This window comes from Saccostrea cucullata, unplaced genomic scaffold, assembly GCF_032062105.1.
Source record: "Saccostrea cucullata isolate Sc308-1 unplaced genomic scaffold, CSIRO_AGI_Scuc_v1 ctg278, whole genome shotgun sequence".
Lineage (NCBI taxonomy): Eukaryota > Metazoa > Mollusca > Bivalvia > Ostreida > Ostreidae > Saccostrea > Saccostrea cuccullata.
The window spans coordinates 52,067-62,500 of record NW_026928887.1 but is presented as its reverse complement, the minus strand read 5'-3'; the positions used below and the strand labels follow the sequence as shown (position 1 = coordinate 62,500).

The 10,434-nt window shown below is 34.1% G+C and overlaps 1 protein-coding gene across 2 annotated transcripts in view; it reads right to left on the bottom strand.

Moving 5' to 3' along the window:
- LOC134279041 (lipoxygenase homology domain-containing protein 1-like) overlaps positions 1–10,434 on the bottom strand; it is a 31,827-nt gene that overhangs the window by 485 nt on the left and 20,908 nt on the right. For both annotated transcript variants that reach the window (XM_062761380.1, XM_062761381.1), the window contains 19 exons: positions 10,286–10,390; positions 9,969–10,077; positions 9,193–9,377; positions 8,495–8,673; positions 8,222–8,338; positions 6,894–7,056; positions 6,502–6,656; positions 6,091–6,303; positions 5,670–5,838; positions 4,316–4,524; positions 3,916–4,105; positions 3,443–3,603; positions 3,243–3,329; positions 2,874–3,006; positions 2,532–2,762; positions 1,470–1,643; positions 981–1,116; positions 423–706; positions 1–183 (listed from right to left, as the gene is read on the bottom strand). The exon at positions 1–183 is cut by the window's left edge and continues 9 nt beyond it. In XM_062761380.1, the coding sequence (XP_062617364.1) occupies positions 1–183; positions 423–706; positions 981–1,116; positions 1,470–1,643; positions 2,532–2,762; positions 2,874–3,006; positions 3,243–3,329; positions 3,443–3,603; positions 3,916–4,105; positions 4,316–4,524; positions 5,670–5,838; positions 6,091–6,303; positions 6,502–6,656; positions 6,894–7,056; positions 8,222–8,338; positions 8,495–8,673; positions 9,193–9,377; positions 9,969–10,077; positions 10,286–10,390 (3,183 nt within the window). The remainder of the gene's footprint in view (positions 184–422; positions 707–980; positions 1,117–1,469; positions 1,644–2,531; positions 2,763–2,873; positions 3,007–3,242; positions 3,330–3,442; positions 3,604–3,915; positions 4,106–4,315; positions 4,525–5,669; positions 5,839–6,090; positions 6,304–6,501; positions 6,657–6,893; positions 7,057–8,221; positions 8,339–8,494; positions 8,674–9,192; positions 9,378–9,968; positions 10,078–10,285; positions 10,391–10,434) is intronic.

The following is a 10,434-nucleotide window of genomic DNA, read 5'->3' as shown; positions in this document are numbered from 1 at the left end:
AGCATTCAATCTCAAATTTGTCTATCTGGTTGCGCTCGAACAGATCCCTCCAGCTTTGTTCCAAGGGACGTTTCCCGGAATCTCCGTTAGCTCCGTATATTGTAATGTAGACATTCGCATTGGTTCCTGCACCAAACACATCACCAGTGTACACAATTATCTGGTATTTCACTGAAGCAAGACCTGTGCAAAAGAAATAATACAGTTAGGGTAATATTCAATAAATACCTGTTAAAGTTAAAAACAAAAAACAAAAAAAAAACATGCAGAGTGCAAAAGAGAGCACAAAATGCTACATTTTTGAATCATATAAAATTAATTGCATGGTAGATGGCTTTTATTTTTTAAATTACTTGATTAGACCTTGATTTTCCTGATGATTTTAAAAACACTGCATTACAAGCTCCACTCGATCTACTTACTTCTGACAACAGACACCTGGCTCTGTTCTACGTCCTTCAGCTCCAGTTCTTTGCCCATGTTCCTCTTGAAGGGGGAGGGCCCTATCTGAATCCAGTCCTTACAGGGGAACAGGTACTTGTCCCCCGTGCTGGTGTCCGTGATGGCCACCTGGTAGCAGTACCACATGGCGTCCTTCCCTTCCAGGTCCTGTAGAGGTTTGTCCTCTCGTTCGTACGCCCCGACCGTCACCTGCTGGATTTTACCCAGATTCTTACAGCTGTGGCTGAAGGTGTTTGTGTCACCTCTGTCAAAATCAAAACGCAAAAAATGTACATGTATGCCTCCTTTGTAAGAAGAAGTTGTGTCAATTGTAAACAATCATTCAGAAGTTTCTGTAATACATATATATACAAAAATGTAAAAAATATACACGTACATATAATTATTCTCATTACAGGTTAACTGACTGTTTTTATTTATGCTGATATAATTACTCATAATTGAAACTCTGTAAATCAAGTTATCAATGAATTAAATAAATACAAACTAACACACAGATTGTAACTGAGACACTATACCTTCTGAGTATTTTGTCTCGAGCACTGTTCTTCATTTTCATTTTTGTCTCTCCTTTTTTGCCTTTGATGATCAGCCAGCCATTGTGTACTGTGCTGGCCTTGTCTTTGTCAGCAGTTTTCACCTCAATTTCATAAACTACAATTAACAGATAAATAAATTAGCATGAGTGAGTTTTACACAAATCAACCAGTGTTTCCTTTGATAATCCTTAACTTCCAGACTTCAATACAATGCTTGTAGACATACATGCAAGTAATTTACAATTCATTAAAAAGAATTTCATTTTTAATGCCTGAATTCCTCAAAATATGAACATGTTTTATTTTGATTTACAAGTCATCAAAAGGACTGATTTAGAAATACAGATCCCTTCAAACATGAACTCAAGATTTTCCATTCTAGCAAGCTAAAACTTGGTTAAGTTTACTTTAATTATCTACAAACTTATTGACAGAAAAGATCATAAAATCAAAGTTTATGACAATTACCTGTTTCATCCTGTGACCCTGGGGTTAAGGGTCGTGCAGCACAGGTCAGTTCCCTGACTATCTGTTTATCATCTTCCTTTTTAGACAGCCATCTTCCACAGTGGAATGTGTACTTCTTCCGTGTAGACATGTCCTCTGCTTCTATAAAGTCTAAATGCCAGGCTGCACCAAAACCTACAGGATATATGACAAATTGTTTATATATAATGATGACTGTTATTTACATGCAAGTCTCCACACAGAGACACATAGATGCATAATATGTCAATATATATTCATCTTCCTTCATTACTATATAAGGGTTTTTTTTTATTATTAAAACATACACGTTTTTTTTTTTATTCACATGAGCACATCAAGGTCCAGAGTCATCAAAATTAGCAAATTGTAAAATATTTCTCATAGATTATATAGCAAAGCAAATCTAACTTTAGCAGCTGTATACTGGAAAAGCAAAAATAAATTCCTTTTCCCATAATGGAAAAAAAATATTCATAGGAATCTAGCTCTACATATATAACACAATAAAAAGCTTCATTTATTGCAAAAAATAGTTGCTACTAATATTCATGGGATCTACATAATGAATTCATTTTAAAAAGGTCAAATACTAAACAGCCATGAAGTTAATCATCTCAAATTATTTTCTGATGCTGAGTATATCTTATGTGACTTTTTATGATGCACAGAATTTTAACTACATATTGTGTACTACATGATTGCACTGCCTACAACATATATAAAATAAAGATGAAAATAAAAAGCTAAGTTCCAGCCTCCACACAATGACTATAGTTACCCAGGGTTTCTTAATAGTAAGGAAACACAAAATTAGTCATGGGAAAAATTCTTGAAAAGTTTGACAGGATTAATAACACATATTACATTTGTACACCAGAAATATAAGTGATGACTACCTGTACCATAGATTCATTGACTGACATTTAGTAAGGGCATAGTATAATCACAATGAAAGGAGAGAGAAAGTTTGCTTTCATTTAACTAAGAATACTGTACAATAAAAAGTCATTTTTCAATTGACTTAGGAATACCATGACCTACCTTTATTGTCATGCCACACACGACACTTGGACATCTCTCCTATACTGAGCATATCATTAAAGGTAAACACATCCAGTTGGTCATTCTCAAATGGACTCTTGTTTGTCTCGGACTTCTTCAAGTGGAGCTCTCCTGTGTCACCATTAGATCCGAACAAAATGACGTAAACATTGGCATCAGTGCCAGCTCCAGGCACATTGGAAGTTTTTACAGAAATCTTGTATGTTGTTCCTAGAGAAAAAAATCATTGTACATGTATATATGTACTGAAGAGTGTGGAAATTTATAACAAAATATAGATAAAGGGGGAGCAATATCATAGCACATAGTGATATGACTTACGGGAGATGACTTCTTTGCCTCGTTTCATGGCTGGGATGTCTCTCCAGTATTTCTTGTCTTCACTCTTTTTACCAAACCACTGATTACACTCGAATCTGTACTTCACCCCCGTTGCTGTGTTGAACAAGTCAATCTAAAACAGAAAGTACTTATAGTCAGATGTATTAGAATTAAACTCATGTTAATTGATGTGAAATCTTAATGTACAACTTGATGGCATTATTCTATATTCTCCCTGGAAACAGATTCAGCTATAGAGGAATAAATCCTGTCTTTGCCCACTGTCCTGAGTGGATATCAGTTAACAGTGCATGTAACACAACATTTGTAAAATAGATCAAGAACCACTCTACATGTATGTATACATACCCTCTCTAAGTACCAGCTCTGTCGGCTTCCGCTGGCTGACGTCTCCACACGGATTTTCTTCAGGGAACCAACATCTTCTAACTCAAGCTAGATAAATAAAATACAAACTTTGTGTCCACAAAAAAAAACTTTATGATGCATTAAATATCATTGTTCATTACTTATGTTCACTGATATTAATACAGAGAATGTCTTCCTACCCTGAGGTTGTCTTCCCTTGCTCTTTCGAATCTGTCCGAGGCTTTTTCCAGCTCTACAGGAGTTGTGGTTCCTTTGTCCCCGGAGGCTGAGAGCATGATCTTCATGTCTGTTCCAGCGTTCTCTACATCCCCTGTCAACACTGTACACTCATACGTCACCTCTGTTATTGAAAAAATTAGATTTGTTAGCAATATTGCAACTTCCCGACAAAAAGTTTTACCCTACTTCAACAATTAATAAATATACAAAGTGCTCATTTTTACATTTATACTGTCTGGTACATTGCAAACTCTGTAGTTAATGTAAAGCACTAAAAAGAGGATTAGCTAGGTTACACAACAACTAGTGCATGTCAATTTTAAAAGTTTTATTGGTCACAATAAACTCAGAATTAGATCTACACTATTGCTATTACTCTGTATATATATTGTAGTTTGTATTTATTAATAACAACTTTTCAATCAATACTCACTTGGTCTGTAGGATGTAATGGTACTCAGCCCCTCGTCCAGACTAAACGTCCTCTCCGTTTTACCATCGCTCCTGTCCCGGGCCAGCCACTGTCCGCAGCTGAAAAGGAAGTTCTTTCCCTTGGTGGGCATGTCTATACTGACCTGCTTCACAAACCACCCACTGCCAGGGGAGGTACCATCATGACCAAGCTGTCAAAGGTTATAAATGTATACACAAAACTAAAGCTCTGCAGATGAAAAAAATAATCTTAAAAAGGTATAATAAATCCAAACAGCATGAAATATATCTGTTATAGCTATCTTTGTCATTTTTTTTACGCTACTTATTAGTACAAGTCATTTCTCATTTCTATATACTTATGTTACAATAGATTTCTTTTTAAATCCTTTAAAACTTACTTTAATTTTCTTGACTTCGTTGACATCTGGAGCATCAAATGAGAAAGTCTTTACAGAACCAGGGTCAAATTTGTCCCCAGTCTGAGCGAACTCCAGGAACTGAGTTCCTGTGTGTAATTTCTTTATTCCATAGATAACTATCCATACATTGGCATCTGTACCATTGTCTTCACCCTCTCCCGTCCAGATCTTTACACTGTATGGGATTTCTGAAAATATAACAGCAATATGATCATGGTAAAGCGATTCAAGTGTAACAACAGGAAAAACTGAAAATTAATCTAAGTGGAAAATATTTTAAATGTAAAGAAAAGGTTATATTTGCATACCCACTGCTCTCTTCCACTATGAACATGTAGTTAACACCTGCGTTCATAGGACTATAGACGCAATTGCATCTACTATGAATGCAATTGCTCTATCTCACTCGTGTAGCACAATCTCCACTACACTTATAAATAGTGTTGAGAAGTATATATATGAAATGTTTCATAAGAGGAATAAAAATAAGTTTCTAATACTATTTTTTGAAAAAAAGGAAATTCAGAATACTTAAAATTGCTGAATTATATCTTTAAAAATTCAATTTTGGTCAATGTATTTAATTGTATAATAAAACTCTTTAAAAAATGTAGAGAACTGCCATATTTTTATTTTTAGTATCATGCATATTTGATCAAAGAACGATAACTCTTCACACTTGGGTAATAACATTCAGAAAGAGAAAATTTCTTTAACTAGTATATCTATTTCAAGAATGATTTCAGCTATTAAAAGTAAATAGAAAAACTAAAAAAAAAATATGGAAAAGCATTCTGGAGTAATAATCATTATAAAAGCATTCTCATTTTTAATCATAGTGTTAAATTATTGATTTTTGTCAGAGTGTTTTACTAACGTCGATCGATGACGTCACAACTGCATCAAAACAAAAATGTGATGACGGCGCTGCTTGTATCCAGATAACTGTGTTTGAGAGGGAAATACTTTATAAATATGTTTGTGATTTATTATGGAAAAAGGAGTATTAATCAGGTTTACTGATTTTAAAGCCGTATGTTTTTCTTTACTGAAGACAAGAAGCTGCAACCTTATGTAAGTCAGGATTTCCTCTGATATTCTTGAAAAAAATCAAAGAATGCAAATATAAGTAATAAACAACGATTATTCAGTGAACATGGCGTTATGAATAGCAATAGCATATACATGCTGGCATATTTTCCATGATGCGCTAGCGCGCATCATGGAATATGCCAGCAGAGCAATTGCTATTCATAACGCCATGTTCACTGAATAACGTTGTTTATTTCTTAATTAAAACAGTAACTAATTAACTTTGGTGATTATAACTTACGTTCCAGTCTAGACATATTGTCCATTTCCTCTTCCTGCATCAGCTGCTTGCGTTTGACTCTGGGGCTCTTGGAGAAGAGGTCACCGCTGGACTCCAAACTGGCGACTGACCCCCCAAATCTAGTGGACCTCAATGTACCAGTACTAGATCCCATCTCACCATCATAACCCTACAGGGAAGACCGGAGTATCTGTACACAGCTGTATACACTCTAGCTAAATATGTCAGTTGAGATTGAGGAAACCCCCAGAGCCACTAATTAAAGTGTGAGCATCTTACATCTCAGTTCCATACACTTTTATCATTGATATGGAATATGAATATCTGTATCCTAGCTAAATCTAAGGAAGTTTAATTTACTTGTTTGTATTTAAAATATTTGATACAACTTTTATCAAATGTCCTTGACCTTTGACCTCACCTTGACATATAGTGACCTCTCTGTCTTGCAGTCGTCCTTTGATTTTGAGAGCCATCGCTCACAGTGGAACATGTAGGATTTGTTTTTGTCGGCTGTATCTATCACCTCCACATAATCAAGGTACCATGAGGGATTGATGTTTTTATTGTCATGCCAAATCTTTATTCTGTAGATTTTACCTAAGTCTGCTGCCTCTAACTTGAATACATCAGTCTAAATAAAAATAAAGTTGTATTAATTACACATTTTTTTAGATACATATATTAATCTACATAACATAAATCAGTAAAAACTATCACGTATATTAGTACTTTTAATCTTTAATTTGCCAAACATCAAATTATAAGTACATGTAAACAGGAAATTTTAAGCTGCAGAAACTAAAAATACCTACGTATAGTTAGTACTTACATGGTTTCTCTCAAACTTGTCCATGTGAGTTTCAGAATTGGCTAGCTTCCTTTCTCCTGTGTTTCCAAGCTCTCCATAAATGTTAATGAAGACATTGGCGTCAGTTCCAGCACTGAACTTATCTCCCGTGTGAACGTTAACTGTATACTGCTTCACTAAAATGTCAATGGTGCAAAAACTTGCATGTTTTCTCTGTTTTTAGCAACTAGTAAGTACAGGTATTGTGCATATAGATAAACAGGTATAATAAAAGTATAAACATCATGTTGGACAAAAAAAATTGCCTTTCAATGACTGCAGTCTACAACCTTTCATGTCTGATACTGAGAAATTTCATTCAATTTCTTGTTTGAGAAAACACACCTCCTCAGTTGAATTCCTAAAGTCCTTACCTTCAAGTTTGTTTTTGACCTTGACCTCTTTCTTTTCCACTTCCCCGTCCTTGCGTACTGTTTCCTTGATGATTTTGTCTGGTACCAATTCCCGTACGATTTCCTTGTCGTCTTCATCTCTAGCCAGCCATCGGTTACAGGGGAAGACATAGAGTTTAGAGCCCTGAAAAAGTCCAAGAATATAGAATTATTACACAGCAATATAACTTGAAATATCTAATATTTATCTTAATTTGATTTTATTAAAATTTTCTCAGATCCTTCAGAGAAAACATGTACTGAAGCAATGCTGGCATATCCCTATTGTGCAACATATTTATAAACAATTACTTGATCTTGTTTTAGCAAATTCACATTTTGTACCTTGTAAAAAGTCACTCTTAAATCATTAGAATTTTTTTTCAGAATTTAATTTGGTCTTCTTATATACAGCTAGTTTATAAATTGATTCAAATAGAGCCTTTAAGCTCTCCAGAGACAGTTTACCCTTGTTTCCTTACTTCTGGAAGGCTTTGGTAGTTGAGGAATTACTAAGTGCATATTTTGCAAACTAATAAGATGTTAACTGATTGATCAACTCATTATTTTAAGGCATGTAAAAGATATAGCAGTTTAATTGGGGTGTACTGAACATAAGAAGAATATGTGGATCTAATAAGAAGATAGTCTGGTATAAAAAGAATCCATATTTGTTAGAAAATCAGGAAAGTTAAGTGTTCAACGTTAATTAATATTAATAGTAAACCAACATCTATATTTGACAACATAATTAAGTCGGCCAATCTCTGCAGATTTTATAACCCTTTAATTTAGATTTCTTCATTGCCCTTTTTTGAATACAAAAGATTACAGAAATTTATCATTCAGTGATATATAATATTCAGCAAGTCTTGCTGTGATTAAAAAATAGATGTTGATGTACAGTAAGACCATTATCTTTGTGAACTGAAGAGGACAATAAAAAAATAATTATCAGATTCAAAACAGAATCATAATGATGTTGTGGGATGTAAAAACTGAAAGTACAGAGTATGAACAGAAAATCTAACAGGTGCTTCCACAAACCTGAGTCACGCGTGTCCGACGAGATCCCTTTATAAAATCAAATCAGATGTTATCGAATGGGTGGAAACAAGATTAACTATTTACAAATCTTTTCTTTTTTTTTTTTAAAAAGAGAAGTTTGAAACCTCATATATTTTCTTTATGTTGTGTCATCCTATGACACATGTTCAGAATTTGCATGCCTTCACATCAAGTCAAAACCAGTTACAGCAATATACTTTTTTCCTACACTGATATTTCTGCTTAAGCTACTCTTGAATTACCTTGCCAGAAGAATCGTTCAGTGTTCTAACTTCCACTTTCTCCAGGTGCCAACCAGCAAACAGACCAGCATTGTCATGGCCAATACGTAACTTGGTTATCTCCCCTACATCTTCCAGCTGCAAACATTTATAATTATATTAAAGTTCAATTTATAAAGAGAATTTGCTCATTTAGATCATTTAAAAAAGAAGAAGGAGAAGAATTCAAAACTTGCAAGTTGTTTAACCTTTTCTTAAAACAATAAATATATTTAGTTTATTCAATCTTGATACCTCAACCACAAAAACGTCCACTTGACCCTTTTTGAACTTTCCAGCCCTCTCTTGTTTGGTACACAGTGATTTCTGTTGAGTACACTGCATGTCTTTACCAAACAGCTGAACATAAACATCAGCACTAGTATCAGCCCCTGACTTGTCACTGGTGAATGTTTTAATTTCATATGGGATACCTAAAACATAGGGAAAAAAATTTAAAAGTTAAATACATTATTCATTAACTTTCTGAATATGGTTAAAACATTAATTCAAAAATATTTCTTGAAATCTTGAAATTAAAAAAAAACATAAAATATTCATCTATCAAAAATTCATTGTAAATCAATTTATGAAGAGTACTGTAAATTCCTTATTTTTCGCGAGTACTTATCGTGAATGGGCTCCTCAACATCAAATTGCGAGAATAATAATTAATTCACGAATAGAAGGTCGGTCAAGAGATTTTACATAGACTTCAGCACCATAAAAATAAAGGCGAGTAATTTTATTTCGCATGTGGTGCTTCTTGCGAAATTTTACGATAATTAATTCCACGCATGTATTTAGGAATCTACAGTAATTTTGACATGAGACAACAGTACATGTAATAATATAGACTTACATGGGATGTCCTCATGATCCAATATGTGTTTTGTATATAATAAACTTGGTAACTGTAACATTGTTTGAGTTTTATATAAATAAAGACTTACATGGGATATATTCCTCTGTTTCCAGGTCCTGAGGAAACAGTTCTCGTTCGATTTTCCCGTCATCTTTTCCTTTAGCCAGCCACCTGTTACAGGGGAAGGTCCAGGACTTCCCAAGAGATGGACAATCAATGACGACTTTGTCCAGGAACCAATCTGAGCGGAAACCTGAGTCATCATGACTAATACTGAAGTGAAAAGTATAATAGTTATATTTCATACACAACTACTGTATAACAGGTATTTTCTGCGGTTGTCCAATTTTTGCAGAATTTTGCGGATAGGACAAAATCCGCAAAATCTACAATCGCAAAATATTTTAAATATGTGCCTTCAGGTATTTATACATGCAACTATGATATGTGCAGGTGTGTATGTCTGATAGAATTCTCATTCTCTGTGTACCAGACCCAGTAATATTATTTGGGACCCAAGGTTCTTAAAAATGATGCATCAATCTGCAGACTCATGCGTGGAACAAAGCAAATCTTCCTGGTCCAAGAAATTGTTGTATTGAATAATTAGTGGTTATAAAAATAAATGTCAATGGATCCCCTCTCCCCTCCAAAAAAATCCATCTTTTCAGAGATTTAATTTCCTTTTTCACTTAATTACCAATGAAGCTTTTTAAATTATTTTCTATAACATATTTTAATTCCCCATCCTTCTACATCCTCACTCATTTTCCAGAACGGCTATATTTTGTATACATTCAAGGAATTCTCCACATGCTAATTCAAGTACAACATACATTAAATCTTGGAAGTTATACTACTTACATAATTTTTTTAAGTTCTCCAATGTTGACAACTTCTAACACAAACTCATCATCATGTCCTGCCTCAAACTTGTCAGAATGCGTCAGAGAGGACTTCAGAGGAATCTTGTCTGAAAATTCACACATGTAAGTCTATCAATTTTGCTTCATTTTAAAACGTTGTAGTTTAAGGAACCAGTGTTATGAGACAAGAGGCGAACCAAGGATTTTAATTTTCACTGAAAATGTAACATTATGATATATTTTTTTTACTAACTGAATATCCTCAAATCATAATGCTTTAATATTGAAATTTTTTCTGCATAGCTTGCAACAAACCTGTTTGGTCTTTGTCACCATAGAGTTTGATGAATACATTGGCATTTGTACCAGATCCAAACTCTTTACCAGTAATCACATGAACATGGTAGGTTGTCAGGGCAGCTGGAAAGGCAATACTCAGTTTGAAAACCAGAATTTATAATAAT